This window comes from Vigna umbellata, chromosome 3 (assembly GCF_029865625.1).
Source record: "Vigna umbellata cultivar VRB3 chromosome 3, Vumbellata_1.0, whole genome shotgun sequence".
Classification (NCBI taxonomy): domain Eukaryota; kingdom Viridiplantae; phylum Streptophyta; class Magnoliopsida; order Fabales; family Fabaceae; genus Vigna; species Vigna umbellata.
In genome coordinates this window covers 44,816,906-44,833,119 of record NC_142167.1, presented here as the reverse complement: position 1 = coordinate 44,833,119, position 16,214 = coordinate 44,816,906, and the positions used below count along the sequence as shown (strand labels likewise).

The window sequence follows — 16,214 nt, the reverse complement described above, 5'->3', positions numbered from 1 at the left end:
AAAATCATAAAAATAACTCAAAAAAGATATCTTTTATAATTTTACTGTGTATATTTTTTTTTGTAGTTATTTGAGTTTGAAAAAATAACTAAAAGATATAAAATATAAAATAATAAAGATTTGTGTATAAAAATCATTATAAAAAGTTGTTTTTATTAATAAAGATTTGTGTGTTTAACTTTTTTATTATAAATAATTTTTATTTATTTTGTATATAATATTTAAATTAAAATGATTAAATTTAAAAATGATTTAATAAAAAAATTTTAATTTAAAACATTAGTTACTTAAAAAATAAAATTAAAAATATATATATATTTTAATTTATAAAAAAATTACTTAAAGGATAAAATAAAAAATAAATGTGAATACTAAAAAAAAATCCTCTAAATAGGTATAGGTATAGATAAATAAACTATTTTTATAATTTTATTAATAATTTCTTTTATTAGTAGTTAATTAAAATTAAAAAAAAATCAATAAATCTAAGAATAAAATGATAAAGATTTGAATATATCAAAGAAAAAAAAGAGTAAAAGTAATGATTATTTTTATTAATGTGTTTGATGTTTGAAAGAAATAAGATTTATTAAATATTGCAATTGTGGAAATGAGTACAATAGAATATCGAGTGAATAAATTACATATGATAGAAGTAAAATATTAATATTATGATAAAGAATTGAAATTTCCTTAAAACATAGTCCATTCTTTATACATCGGAATTAAAAAAAAAAAACTCTAACTTTCATGAGAGAATTTTCTTTTACGTGGAGAAGAGTTAGAGAGGTTACAAAGATCAGAGAATGATTAGTTCAAGCAAATTTCTTGATTTTTAAAGTCAAATGATTTTCACATTTGATTTAATGTTGATTTTCACTTTAACCTCTTCAAATATTATGTTGGATTGCTTCTTAAGCATGTTTTCCACAAACAACTACTTAGCTTATATCTAGCAAGATCATTTATTGCAAATAAGCGAAGCTTCGAATACATGAATGAGCAAACAAACTTGGGTTTGTTCATAACTATCAAAGGTTATCACAGACTGACTAAATTTCAGCAACCTCTCGGCTGACCGTTAAAATCAGCAAAATCTCAATTTAAAGTACTGGCAAATAATAAGTTGAATCGATTAATAGATATCAATGAGTTATCTTTAACAAAATTGAAATTTTAAAAGAAAATACGTAAAAAAGATGAAATACAATGTATTGGTTTGCTGCAAAAATTGATGACACTAATACAGTAGTAAAATAAAAATCTTCATGCCTTCAATCGACCATAAAACTTTTGTTTCTCCTGAGTGGTCTGGAATCGGCCATGACCAAACTTGGACGAGGTGTCTATGAACTTGAGTTTGATCTCTTCCAGAGCAACCCGAGATGTCTGTTTGAGAAGGGACTGACGAAGAGTGAGAACCCTCTTCTTGGGTCCAACACAGCATCCCTTCACCATAATGTAGTCATCCTTCACCACACCATAATGTGGGAACCCACCCATTGGGGTAATATCCTTCTCCGTCCTGTCATTATTATAGTAAATTTAGCAAACAAATCACATTCAACAATTTTGAAGGGAACTAAAATAACAAAGAGGCAGCTACTGTACCTGTCAAATTCAGTGATGGCAGCATGTGACTCTTGGCCAGTCTTGGCAACTTTGTAGATCTTCTTATTCAACTCAGTTCGATGATGATAACCATTCTGACCAGCCCTGGCAACAGTGAAAGAAACACGGGCAGGGTGCCAGGCACCAATACAAGCAACCTTCCTCAGACCTCTGTGAGTCTTGCGAGGTAGTCGAGTAACACCCCAACGAGTCACCACACCTTCATAACCCTTACCCTTAGTCACACCAATGATATCAATCATCTCATCTTTCTGAAAAACTGCATCCACTGGGATTTGCTTCTCAAAGAAGCTGTATGCGTAGTCCACCTTCTGTGCTACTGTTCCACCATTAACTTGGATCTCCATCAAATGTGCTTTCTTCTGTTTCAGACCCCTCAACTTCCTTATCTACAGTAGAAAAAAACATAACATTTCAATAATAATCATAGTAGCCACCAAATCAGTTGACATTACAAAGAAAAAACATAGAAAAGTAACCATACTCAGCCACAGATTATTTGCACACACTAAAATCCAATCTAAACACTTCAACTACCTGAGTGTGAGCAAGAACACGAATGACAGTTGAATACTTCTTCAATTTCTCAAGCTGAGATTCAACATCTTTCTTTCCTTCCTCCGTTTCGTACTTCTTTGTATATTTGGTAAAAGCCTTCTTTTTAGATTTGCACCAATTCTTATAAAATCGTCTCTTGACTTCTTCACTTAGATGCTGAGCCCAAACAGTATTCAGTGTACGAAGGCCACGTGGTGTCTTCACATATCCCACAACTCCAACAACAACCAACGGAGGAGTTTCAATTATAGTGACAGCTTCACATGTTTCTTTCTTATGAAGTTCTACAACAGAAGAAAAGACACAATGCAACCATTAACATCTAAGGCATATAGGTAAAAATATAAAACCCCAATGAGTACCAAAATAGTGACGTTAAAAAGAATGCAAAAATAAGGAATAAAAGATGACTCTTATAAAAGGAGACAACAATTGATAGAAGTAATTTAATTAGTTAAAACTGAATAATAAAAAGTGAACAATCAAGCTCCATTTAATATCTGTAAATAAATCATAAATGATGATTAGAAATTGATCTGTTTCATATAATTTAGACAAAAAGGCCATGCTTACTTGATCCAGGTTTCTCAACTTCTCTGACGATGTGGGTCATTCCAGCCTTGTAGCCAACAAAGGCAGTCAACCTGCATGGTTGATTAGGATTGTCTTTTGGGAAAGACTTCACTGCAGTAACAAAATACAAGACTTTTCAGGACAGCTATCAATAACATACTGTCATAAGCTAATATCATACAGTATAGGTATTACAGGAAGCATAGCTTCGACGGTTACAATGCTAACAAGTGCTTACCTTGAACTGTATTTTAAAGTGATGTGAAGTGATGGTGTATCATACATCTACCATTAAATAATAATACTAAACTTCGAAAATTAAACAATCACCAACAACATAAAAAATAACTGAATTATTGAATTACATGGGAAATAATACAACTAATTAAAACCCGCAAACCCAAGCCTTTTTTAAAAGACATCTGGATTGCAAACACATTTCCCCAGAAAGGATTATAATCATAAATAGTTGCAATACATATGCAATGCATGGATTTCCATTGCGATCTCCATATCTACGACAACTGCTGTCATTCCTTTGATTAAAGGTATATTCCCATTATGGATATCATTATTTAAGGTGAACGTTCTCATATTAGGTTCTCATCTGTTCTACAACCAGATTGATTGAATTAAAACAAAAGCAATAGTTTGAATTGTGTGAAAATAAGTGTGCAGATGATGATTACTAACAACTTTATTTAGAATAAAAAGATATGCAACATAAAAAACGATTTCAAAATGAATTTTGCCTAAATCAGTTCCTTTCAAAATCAACATTGGAAATGCTTCCAAAAATCATTAAAAACTTCAATATTGTATTTAAAACACCAAAAGTAAGTGTTTCGTATAATATTTAGTAAGTTGAATAGGAGAAAATGTTCAACCTCCGCGTGCCAAGCATAAAACGGAATGTCACCAAATACCTATATCGATGAAGAAATGCTTCCAAACCAAAGGCCTATGGCAAAAAGCATGCCAATTCTCGAGCTCATTAGTTTTCCATCCCAAAACCTTTGACAGGATTTTGGCAAAAAGAGCCGTTTCTGAGACTCCAGCCTTGATTAATCATTTTTTTACGGAAGCATTTTTTTTCACTCATCACAAGGTAATGGCAATAAACTGTTAATGCCAGCACAAAAAACAAAAACTCATTGTAAAGAACATTTTGGTTTCAATCACTTAAAAGCTAATTCAGATCCAAAAATCCCTTTACAAAATCAATTAAATCTCACAGTGAAGAACAGTAACAAAAAATATCAAACAAACAGGCCAAAAATATTGAATAAGTCACCCTTTCCACGATGACGAGAAGCTCGCTTCCTTGGGAGAAATCCAAGGGAACCGTGCCTCGGGTGCTCGAACTTCCGATGCGACATCGTTTGCAGCTTCAACTGTGAAATCAACTCTAAACATAAGCACTAACCAATGAAAACGATAAGAGAAAAGATGGAAAACAAAAACTATAAGATCCATTGTTAGCTACATACCAGCAGTGCTACAATGAGAGTTAGAGAGAAAGGGAAGAATTATGAATGAGGGTTTCGCAAACACTCTTCTTTATATATAGCACTCACAAGGCGCCGCACTGCCACATTCAACCCTAAACAAATGGGCTTCGGATCCCAAAACAATGCTTTTGGACTCTTGGGCTCTCCCTCGAACGGCCCAAAACTATTAGGCCCTCCACTGAACTATTTTTGAACTTAATCTATTTAATATACACACCAAGCGAACAAATAGAAAATATTTTCTTGAAAAAAAAATCAAAAAATAAAAAATTAGGTAATTCAGGTAAAATATGTCTTCTGTAAAAAATATAATAAACATGTGATGAAAGTTACTCCCAGGTGGTTTTCATTTTTGATACATGTTGGTATTTTTCTTACATTGCAATCTTTTTCAAAAAAATTTATATATGTAGATATAAAATCAAGACCCGAGTCATGGATGAAACAAATTCAATGACTTTTGTTATTAGAAATGCATATACGGTACTTTAGAAATCATGGACTAATGTTTTTGAAGCTCATGATAAGGTAATGTCATTTGCTTACTTTTTCATAGTTCCAGTTTTGATTAATTTTAATTTTAATTTTAAACATTTACCATTGAATGTTAAATAAGTGAAATTAATTAATTGTGTACAGAGTACATATTCTGACACTATACCAAAATAATTTGAATAGCTCATGGACAAGACTTTATAAGTGCAATCTTGATCCAATGGGTAAGAAAATTTATTATTATTTATTACAAAAATTCATAAATAAATCACAAAATCAATAAATAAAACAGTTTTACTTATTGATTTTTATGGATATATCAATAGTTAACATTATTTAAAAATGTATTCGTAGGTAAACATATATTGATAAATCCATATAATTTACTTAGAAATAAATTTGTAGGTAATGTATTTGTTAATTTTGATAGTAGTGATTTTTTTTCTTGCAACACTTACGTGAGACATTGAAGTTTATCATAAAAGTTCATAGTACAACATGGTAAAGAATTTATATAATATATAAGAATAAATAATGGAAGTAAATAATTTAAACATTAGCAAATTGGTTGACAATCATCCTAAAGACTTACAACACAAGTTCATGAATAAGTAAAACTTTAGTTTCCTAGTTTTAAAATATATAAATCATGTTTGTCGAGTTCCCATGCTTCCTGTCGAGTTCCTATGTTGCATGTCGAGCTCCTATGTTGCATGTCGAGCTTCCATGTTACCTATTGGGTTGGTTATATTGTCAGCTAAACTCTCACGTTGCATGTCGATCTTCCATATTTTATATCAAACTAGTTATAATCTAAGCTTTTTCACTGACTGTCAAGTTGTCATACTACTAGCCAAGCTCATATTATGCTTGTCGAACTGTATGTTAAGATGTCAAACTTCTATAACTGTTATGACGTTGGTCTATCCTACTGATCTTGTATGAGTTCTAACTATATGCGTGAGGTCGATCCATCATTCTTCATCACGTCTCAACTCGTTTTCTTCTTCACAACCATCTTCACAACTCCTAACAACATCATCACTTTCACTTGTCCCTACACACACATAACAAATCCACAACATCAACCCAGAGAATACCATCCTACTTTGGTATCAATTTATCATATCCAAAGAATAATGATAACATCAAATAACTAAAAGATAAAAAGTCATAAAACTCACTTAGATATCATTCAACACATTTTTTTGCAAAGCTTGTACAACACCTCTGGCTTATTCAAGTAAGCCAACCTCATCGTATCTTCCACTCCCTCGTGCTCATCTTCGTTTATGTCCCTGGGAAAGATGTTCTTCGAAAGAGTAATAACTTACAACAACAAGAACACACCTCACAAATTCACCATGCAAATTATGCACCAGCATTCACAATTACAAGCAAAATAAATTAGATAGAAACAAAACTCTCACTTTATTGCCATAAGTAATAACAACGATACCTATGTTTCCTAAAGCTTCTAACAAAAATTTGAGGGATATTATGTGACATAGAAATGAAGACAGTTTCCATACACCATTTGGTGGCAAAGTTGTATTTTTTTAGGTGTTTTTAGGAAAATCTTTCATGTTGTCAGAAAAGGAACAATATATGATGTGGTGAAGTCATCAATAAACTACTATGAATTATGGAAACATTGCAAAGTTCTTACACGATGACAATATGAGATTATATCGCATAAGATCAACTGATAGTGATAAATCCATAAAAGACTTATTAATGGATTCTAAACATAGGAACTAAAGACGTGAATTTAAATGAAACTGGTGAAGGCAATGTGGAAATATCAGAAGATCTTCTAATTCAAAACAACTATACACATTTACAATCTTTGGTTGACTTTGTATATCACAATGAAGTTTTGAGATATCTAAGTTTTCATACAAATGTGGAAACATAAACTATAGCACCTTGAATGATGGATGTCCTAGACGATAGTGATACAACCATAGTACATCCTTATTTGTTATACTGTGAAGGGATTTGGTTACAAACAAAGCCAAGGAGACCACACGATGTTCGTAAAACATTCAAAAAAGGGAAAAGTAATAATTCTTTTGGTGTATGTGGATGATATTATAGTACCTATGAATGATGAAAAAGAAAAGGAAAAATTGAAACAAAGACTAATCCAAGAATTTGATCTCAAAGAGCTTGGAAAACTTAAATATTTTCTAAGAATTGAAGTAGCATACTCTGACCAAGGAATCTTTATATCCCAACAAAAATACATAACCGATTTGTTGGTTGAGACAAAGACTATTGGATGCAGACCCGCAACCACTCCAATGGACCCCAATCACAAACTGAGTAAATCTGGAGATGAACCAGAAGTAGAAAAAAGGATGTAGCAGAGGCTGGTTGGAAAATTAATATATTTGGCACATACCCGATTAGATATTACTCATTCGGTAAGTGTAATAAGTCAATTTATGCATGAGCCAAAGGAGTCTCACCTTCAAGCTGCCTACAGGATTCTACATTACTTAAAAGGCACTCCCAGAAAGGGAATCCTATTCAAGAAGAATTAAAGATTGAACCTTGAAGCCCACACCAACGTAGACTATGCAGGATCTCTAATTGATAGAAGATCGACTACTGGATATTGTACTTTCCTGGGTGGAAATTTAATAACGTGGAGAAGTAAAAAACAGAATGTAGTGTCTAGATCATCATCCGAATCAGAGTTCAGAGTACTTGCTCAAGGAATATGTGAGTTATTATGGACAAAAATTATTCTAGATGATTTGAAAGTTGATTTGAAGGGTCCCATGAAATTGTACCATGATAATAAATTAGCACTAGAAATTGCACATAATCTCATTCAACATGACCGAACAAAACACATTGAAATAGATAGACACTTCATCAAAGAAAAAATAGACGAAGGTTTAATATGCTTGGCATATGTCCTATCGAGGCAACAAGTAGCTGATGTGTTAACAAAAGGTTTCAATAGTCCTATCTTGCAAGATCTTATAAGCAAGCTGAGGAATAGATATTGGTCATTCCCAGCTTGCTTATAAGATCTTGGAAGATAGGACTATTGAGACCTTTTGTTAACACATCAGCTACTTGTTGCCTGGATGGGACATATACCATGCATATTAAACCTTCGTCTATTTTTTCTTTGTTTCCTTTCCATAGAGAATTAGTATTTCGCTCATTTCCTTTCTGCACTAGTTCAAGTTTGGTAAGTAGAGCAAACCCATCTATTGGTTGAGACTCAAGCATTACACTTTTTCGACTCTTTTCTACACGAATAATAGAGATGGTTTTTTCTAGTGAAGGAGTATCCTTTCTCCCTAGAATTTGCACTTTAACCTAATCAAATTCAGGATTTAGTCCTACTAGAAAATCATACACACGATCCTTCTCTATGAAATTCTTCAAGAGGATTGCATCCTCAGCACACTTCATTTCAAAAACTCTGTAGTGATCAAGTTCCTGCCATAGATTCTGCAACAGTGCCACATATTCTGTGATTCCTCTGCTTCCCTATTTTGTGGCTGCAGTTTTTATTTTGATTTCATATACTTGGGAAGCATCATTGGCTTTAGAATATGTGTGGTTTATGGAGTCCCAAATATCTTTAGTTGTATTAAGAAACATACAAGTGTCACTGATGGTAGCTTCCATGGAGTCCTACAACCAAGAAATAATCATGGAATCTTTTTCATCCCATGCTCCGAATGTTGGATCCTCCATGCTTGGACCATTTTCAAGGAGATGAACCAAACATACTTTTCCCTTGAGATAGGTTATAACAAACTGGGACCATTTGAGAATTTTTTTTTCCATCAAGTCTGTATGACACTTTGAGACCTTGGAGTTCCCCATTTTTGTGTGAAGAACTAGAGACTTCTCTACTTGATGTAGCACTGGACATTGTAATCGGAGGTTAGGTTAACACAACGAAAAGAATAACAACAACAATTAAGGTTGCCCCTTTTTTTGGACGAGAATGGCAATGAAGGCCAACAATAGTTGAGGAACGACAATGAAGGTCGTGAGACAAAAAAACAAAGACCAAGGTTCCAAGAAAAAATTGCATGGCAAACCTTTAGGAAAGGAGTGGGTGAGTCGTGGAGGACAACAAAAGTCCCAAGTGCACCTAACATAAACAGAGATTAAAGAATCTCCAGCAATAGATAGTTTCAATATTGAAGAAATAAAGAAATTGAAAAAGCTATTGGGGAATATAAAGGAACCCTCTAGATCATGTTCTTTTGTTTTCTCAGGTAAAACTTCTTGTATGAATATTTCATATAATGTGAACTCTTGGATTGTGGATTCAGGAGCTATAGATGATATGACACACTTATTCCACTTATTTCATTCTTATACACCCTCACCGAGTAATAGAAAAATTATTATTGTCAATGGGTCAATAGCTACTGTTGCAGGATATGGTAATATCCAAGTAAACTCCAACCTTATGCTTAAAAGTGTTCTCCATGATCCCAAACTCTCAGCCAGTCTTCTCTCCATAAAGAAACTAACCTCTGATCTCAATTGCTCTACAATTTCCCCCATCTCTATGTGTTTTTCAGGAACAAGACTCGGGGAGGAGGATTGGACTTGCTAAAGAAAAAGATGGTCTTTACTACTTGGAAGTATCTCGAAAATCCCAAACCAACCAAGCAAAATGACCTTCTACAAAATATGATAAATCCTGAATTTTTTTTATGATGGTTCAATACTTTGTCTTACAACTTAGTCAATTAAACAAGTTAATGAGTACATTTTATCAATGATATTTGGTCAAGAAGAAATTTATTTAAGCTGAAACACACCTTGTTGATCTGATGAAGACTAAGAAATTTAGGTTGAATAATTTTCACTTGAGTTTATTAATGATATTAAATGCTCAAGCATTCTCAATCATAAGCTTAAATTGAAAGTTGGACTACCTATCATGCTTTCAAGAAACATTAATCAAACAAATGGTCTTTATAATTGCATTGTTTTTCTTATCACTATTCTAGTTTTATTAATGTATGATTTATACTATATTAGTGTTAATACTATTGAAAATTAGGATGTTTCACAACCTATAGATATTTTAAGACTATAGTATTGTTTAATTATTGTTAATGATTTAGATTTATAACTTATTTTATTTTGTGATCAATTGAACTCGTAAAAAAAACATGCAGATTCCAACATCTCCAATAAAAGGTCAAAATTGTATGAGAAAAATAAAAAAACAAATTACTTCTTGTAATGTCACGTTTTACTATCAACAAATCTAAACAAACATTCACTTATAAATAATAATGATATAAATCACATGGTCTAGAAATTTTTTCAAAAACATTAACAAATCACATATTTTTAGAGTAAGAGACGAGAGTAAAGAACAACTTGTTATGAAAATTACGAAATGAAAAAAACAATTGTATTTAAGATTAACTCAAGTGTTAAATTATTTTTTCATGTCTTACCTGTTATTTTGAGATTAATCAAGATCTTTAGAGAAATATTATAAGGTGTGCTTTCAAAACAATTTTTTTTATTAAAAATACAAATAATATAAACATTTTCAAAATTCACATGAAAGAAAAAATATTATTTTAAATTTAATGAACGAAGAGTTAATTACAAAATGAAGAAGATATAAAAGAATAATTAATATCAAAAGAATATGAATATTTGAAAAATATGATTCAAAGATTAAAAAAGAAGTAGATGAAAAATCATGTTATAACATCTAGAAAATGTCTAAAATTTCTACCATAGAACCATGAAATCCACACAATAGACAAAAATGACAAGATTGATAGAAAAATAAATATAATAAAAAAAATGTCAAGTTCTATAAAAATGTGATCACATAAGAGGAAAAAAGAAAATAATTACAAAAAAAAGGAGGGTCAAATTTAAAGTTGAAATAAATATATATTAAGATAAAAAGGAATGTTTAGAACATTTGCTTAATATCTCTTTATTTAAATTAATTTTAAGAAATCTTTCAAATTTTTAAAAATATTATTTACAAGAAGATAAAAACATATTTATTTATTATTTAAATTTGGAAAATTAATATTTTGATATATATGTTATATTTCCAAAACCCCAAATCCCAACAACTTACAATGTTGCTTTTATCATTTTGGCATTAAACATCATCATATCACTATTGATGTTTTCTTTATATATATATATATATATATATATATATATATATATATATATATATATATATATATATATATATATATAACTTTTTAATAATAAAAGTATACTGTTTCTGCAAGCCATAAGGGTGACATTAAAAGTGAAACTATAATTGTGAATACTGGCAAGACAACATCATCTTGTCTCTGCAAAAGCAATCATTTCTACCTTTATGAAAATCAAGTTTGCTTTAATTTTTCAAAGATTTATACCAATGTAAATCAATAAATACACTTTCTTTCATCTTCAACACATGGTATGGTATAGTGTTCTCAAATATACATAATAGAAAAATTACTACTTCAACTGTTATTTTCATCATGTTGCATGTGTTCACCACAGCCTGAAAAAAATAAGACCAAAATCAATATTCAAAACTTAGTATGAAAAACAAGAAAGAGGGTTGAAAAAAATTCTGCAAAAAATTGATACCCATGCCCTGCCATCATCCAAGTAACAAACTGTGGAAAAGTGAACTTGAAAAGGGCTTGAGCTACATGAATGCCAGGGTGCTTTATCTGTATATTTATTGCATTCTCCTGAACATCAAAAGGTCAGGTGTCACAACACTTTTGTTTTGGTCACTAGATAGAATTGAAGATTTTACACATTTAAATGGACAAAACTTATATATAGTTCTTTGGATGCTTTTGTTGCTATTTCTTATATAATGGTGAATCCAGACATTTTTTTCAGAAAGAAAAAGAAAAGAATCTGTGATATTTTCACACAAGAAAAACATTTCAAGTCTTAACTTTTGCCTCTGTTTATGACTGCTTTTCTGTTTTGAAATGTTACCTTTTGTGTCAGTGAGTATATTGTTAGAGAAAGAGTAAAATTAGTTCCAAATTGTTCTCTATTATATCCTTTTACATTCATTTAAGAAAATTGTCCTAGGAGGCCAAAAACAAATTATTAAACATGTTGGAGTGAAAAAAAGTCTTGTGGGAACAATTGCCTGCATAAGTTACTATGAGCTTTGATGTAAAAGTTCCTCTATGAACTATCAAGTTGAAACTTTGATTCTACTTGGAGAACAACATTGAAAGAACATAAGAAACTGCATCTAAATTTTGTATCAAATAAATTCTGCAGGAATGAAGATGAAGATAAAACATACTGATAGGGGCCAAAATTTGACTTCAATGTAGGGTTGATAGTTGACTAGCATTTTTGATGCCATTCTGCTAGCTGTGTGTAACACCCTTACCCTTGGAATTCTTTTCTTCTCATATCTAACAAAAGATGAAGTCACAAAAGTTCAACCAAATTATCAGCATACCAGTTTCAGGGCCATGAATTAAGGTGACAACACATTTAGGAGTTGTGAGAGAATGTGATGCTTTCCACATTCAGGTGGTATCAAAAGGGAGGACCATTTTCTGCTTAAAATAGCAAATGACATACCAAAGGGGAAAACAAAAGAGAAGACAAATATGATACCTTCTAAGGGCTGAGATAACTTCAGACTCATCAGGATCATGTTTAGCAATCTTGTCAAGCTCAAGTATCAATTGGTAAGAGTCCTGAAAATGTATTACAACAAAAGAAGACAAATTAAGAGGTTAGCTACTTAGGTATGGCTACAGGTTTATGGAGGAATGAAACTGAAAATAAGATACATTAATAAACAAAATAAAGATTTTAGTTATAATGTAATGCTTATCCATGAAGCACTATATATATTAATGCTGCCAGAATTGTGTATTCTGATGGAAATGCATTTCATTTTGGATGTTGAATGTTGGAGATGAGAAACCTCTATTGCCATGCAACCCCCTTGACCAAGATTTGGTTGCATTGGATGAGCTGCATCACCCAACAAAGTCACTCTATCAATTCCCCAAGTGTTGATCATGTCTCTGTCATATATATCCCTCTGCAGAATCATATTCTCTGGTGTTTCTGATATTAGTGCAATCACTTCATTGCACCAATTACCAAAGAGATCCAAAAGCCTCTTCTTCTTACCTGCTGAAACATGGACATATGAACTTGTTTCAAATTTTCAACCACCATAGCAATTGATACACACAACACAAGTCCATATTCTTTGTTGAGTTTTTCGTATTGTTCTTCTACTACTGAGACTTCAAAATACACTGATATTAATATATTAAAAACTTTTTAATATATTTTAAAACATCAAAATCAATATCTGTATTTTGAAGACTCAGCAGAAAAAGAAACAAAAAACTCGACATAGAATCTAAATTCTACACAACAGAAGGTAAATATACCTTCTAGGAAAGGATCATTTGATGGGGGTTCCCCATGGAAAGCATACCATTGCATCTTTCCATGGCCAACATCTGAAGCAACAAAGTACTGGTTCATGCCCAAGAACACTCGATACCTTCATGTAGTCACCATATCAGAAACATTAAACAGCAGAATAGCTTATTAACCTTGTCCTAACATGTTATTTGGGAATGAAGTACCTACCCAATTGTATCAATATATGGTGGTACATAACTTGTTAATCCACTATAGCATGTGAAACCTGAGTAATTTGCTTCTTGGCGCCCAAAGAGTTTAGAACGAACCTGAGAAAACAAAACAGAATAGATTGAATGGAAAAAGCAAGGAAAACAAGAAAATAAAACTGGAAGGGAAGGGTGGTATAATTTACTTCTGACCATATTCCATCTGCTCCTATTAGGATATCACCATCATGTTGCTCACCATTTTCAAGGATCACTCTAATCTGATGTGAGTGGAAAAAACGTTAAAAAAAATCTGAAAAGAACTAACATAAGCCTTATGCAATCAGAAATTAGTTTTTCAGAGAAACTCAAACCTTGCTAGGTTCCTGAATAAAATCCACAACTTTAGATTTGTTTCTTAGTATGTTTGGACCAACTGCATTGACTAATATATCTTGCAGTGTCATCCTACATATGACTAGGGTAAGAGGAAGCCTTTTCCTTGAAGCAGGAGTCAAAAGATCAAACTCACCGAACCTGAAATGGAAATAAGAAAAAGAAAAGAGAGTGACAAAAAGCACAATTTGTATACCAAACCACCTAAAACCTTCTGAGATGGTCATAAACAATATATAGAAAAGAAAACTGCAATAATCTAAGATCTCACAGAAGACTTTTTCAACTGCAAACTGACTAGAATGAAAATGCTAGCAACACAATCTTTTGAATACAAGTTTTATTATTGATCAAAACTTATTGCAAATCACAAGATTTTAAGAATTCGATTAATTACTTCTTAAGTAATGAGTCTCTCCCCTGATTTTCAGTTTCCAAACCAATTGTAGAGGGTGGTGTGCCAGAAGGAGAGTGTTAGATAGTGTTTTCCAGCACTCCTAAATTTAAATAGTATATGATATAGAACAAATCTTAGACAGAGTTCTTCAGGAGCTTCTGGTATTATTCTCCTGCTAGAGAATTGGAGTTTCAACATGCTAGAATTAGTGCATGCATACCTTTAAAACACCGATTGCTGAGATGAAACTCCAGTTTTAATCAAAGAACAACACAAACAACAGTCAAAAAACAGTATCTTTTGTCATGTATTATACAGTGTATATACCATGTTGTCTTTTTGAAGTCTCATGTTGTATTTCAAAGAACAGCAATCAGAGAGAAAAACACGATGAAACATAACAAATTACCACTCTCCAGATAGACCATCAGCAAAGCCATTAGTCCTATTGGCAGTGACACAGCCAGCCTCCTTTATCTTCCATGCAACACTCTGATCGATGGCTTCCAGCACAGCAAGGGCACTGCTCAAGAGTTGAATTGGGCCTCTGTGCCTACCTTCACCTCTAACAGCACTTAAATCCTTCTCAAACACCTTCACTGCATACCCTTTGTGCTTTGCAGCCAGAGCCAAAACAAGGCCACCAATTCCTCCACCAGCCACCAACACTCTCAGCTTCCTCTTCTCTTCCTCTGAACTTGGAACAACCATTCCATTCCCACCTTCAACTCTAACTGAACACCTTCTCTCATTCATCTTCTCTCTGGGGTATCCATATCTGTATCTGATTGAATTCTGGTGTTGAACCTGGCTACTACTTGTGCATGCACACAGGATTTGCACAGAAGCCATTGATCAGTAATGGATTGGAAGAAGTGAGAGTTCAATTTCTGATCACTTTTGCTGACCAAAAACAGTATCTTCTTCTGCTTCAACAAAGTACTGTATTAGCAGCCATAGTGCGCTTTGCCAGTTCTTTTTTTGAAGCTCACACATAAATCAGCCAAACTTAAACTCTTTTTACCAATATAAATTAAGCAAATGGAATTTTTATTAATCATTAAATATTTTCTTAATTGGGTTCTTCTTAATGTCTTTTAAATGCTTCATTAACCTCGCAAATTAATGCAAACAATAATTAGTATCCTTAAGAGTAATTAATGGTTCAGTTTTAAGTAAAAAATTCAATACGATAATATTAATTATTTCTTTAATATATTAACTTTCGATAACATTATCATTGCTTGTTCAAGCTATTATCGGTATTATTATTTTCTTAAATTGTTATTACGTTTAATGAGTGATTCCATTTCTATATCTAGATATATGATTTACTTTAATTTTTGTATTTTTTATTTAATTGAATTTTAATTTATAAAATCAATTTAGTTTTTCTATTAAATTATTATCATCAAAATTTAAAAGATTACGTGTCAAAATTTAAAAAAAAAAATATTCCTTGGCAAAGTATCATGTGTTAAACTGATTAAAAAATAGTGTAAAAATATGAAATGTGTTATATGTCAAACCAAGTTATCTGATGACTTAGATTTTCATACTTGAATGATCGCCAAATTGACATAAAGAAAATAAAAAAGATTTAAAAACTACACTAAATTATTTAAAAAATAATCAAAGACACATTGTTATTACTGTTATTTATTATTATAAAAAACTGAGTTCCCTTTTACGTGATTAGTGTCACAGGCGTTCGTGAACGTGTCTGGTTATTGAGGATTGACTCAGACATCAAATGTAACGACAAAACAGCACCAACACAATTATTAAGAAAAAATAAATAAGTAATAAATAATTTATATAAATATAATTAAAAAAATAAACTTTAAATTTAATTCAATTCCATAAAATCAATTTATAAAATAAAATTTATAATCATTTATATATTATAAATTAAATTTATAATTTATATATAAATTCACTTTATCTGGTTTCTAATAAATATAAATTAGTATAGTTTCGTAAGATGTTTTTCTTAAGATAATGACATTAATAGTTCTGAAGAAGACA

The 16,214-nt window shown here is 31.5% G+C and overlaps 2 protein-coding genes across 3 annotated transcripts; both read right to left on the bottom strand.

The window, feature by feature from the left end:
• Positions 1 to 1,109: 1,109 nt before the first annotated feature.
• On the bottom strand, positions 1,110 to 4,342 carry LOC124822757 (large ribosomal subunit protein uL3). The gene is made up of 6 exons (XM_047294803.2): positions 4,254 to 4,342; positions 4,058 to 4,157; positions 2,764 to 2,874; positions 2,170 to 2,474; positions 1,612 to 2,021; positions 1,110 to 1,525 (listed from the first exon to the last, which is right to left on the bottom strand). The coding sequence occupies exons 2-6, from the start codon at positions 4,140 to 4,142 to the stop codon at positions 1,267 to 1,269; spliced, it is 1,170 nt and encodes a 389-aa protein (XP_047150759.1). The 5' UTR covers positions 4,143 to 4,157; positions 4,254 to 4,342; the 3' UTR covers positions 1,110 to 1,266.
• A 6,765-nt stretch (positions 4,343 to 11,107) lies between these two features.
• LOC124822758 (zeaxanthin epoxidase, chloroplastic-like) lies at positions 11,108 to 15,182 on the bottom strand. 2 transcript variants are annotated; one of them, XM_047294805.2, is made up of 10 exons: positions 14,596 to 15,182; positions 13,768 to 13,930; positions 13,600 to 13,674; positions 13,413 to 13,513; positions 13,208 to 13,323; positions 12,727 to 12,938; positions 12,411 to 12,493; positions 12,088 to 12,202; positions 11,400 to 11,506; positions 11,108 to 11,310 (listed from the first exon to the last, which is right to left on the bottom strand). In XM_047294805.2, the coding sequence occupies exons 1-10, from the start codon at positions 15,036 to 15,038 to the stop codon at positions 11,301 to 11,303; spliced, it is 1,425 nt and encodes a 474-aa protein (XP_047150761.1). In that variant the 5' UTR covers positions 15,039 to 15,182; the 3' UTR covers positions 11,108 to 11,300. The 2 variants fall into 2 exon arrangements, with proteins under 2 accessions (XP_047150761.1, XP_047150760.1); XM_047294804.2 differs by having other exon boundaries at positions 12,727 to 12,941; positions 14,596 to 15,181.
• Positions 15,183 to 16,214: the final 1,032 nt, after the last annotated feature.

Coding starts and splice junctions, on each gene's coding strand:
- LOC124822757 (XM_047294803.2), bottom strand. CDS start 4,142: ATGTCGCATCGGAAGTTCGAGCACCCGAGGCACGGTTCCCTTGGATTT. Junction 2,022..2,169: donor GTGTTCTTGCTCACACTCAG/GTAGTTGAAGTG, acceptor TTTCTACTGTAG/ATAAGGAAGTTGAGGGGTCT. Junction 1,526..1,611: donor GCCATCACTGAATTTGACAG/GTACAGTAGCTG, acceptor TAATAATGACAG/GACGGAGAAGGATATTACCC.
- LOC124822758 (XM_047294804.2), bottom strand. CDS start 15,038: ATGGCTTCTGTGCAAATCCTGTGTGCATGCACAAGTAGTAGCCAGGTT. Junction 12,203..12,410: donor GTTATCTCAGCCCTTAGAAG/GTATCATATTTG, acceptor ATCTTTTGTTAG/ATATGAGAAGAAAAGAATTC. Junction 11,507..12,087: donor TCAAATTTTGGCCCCTATCA/GTATGTTTTATC, acceptor TTTGATGTTCAG/GAGAATGCAATAAATATACA.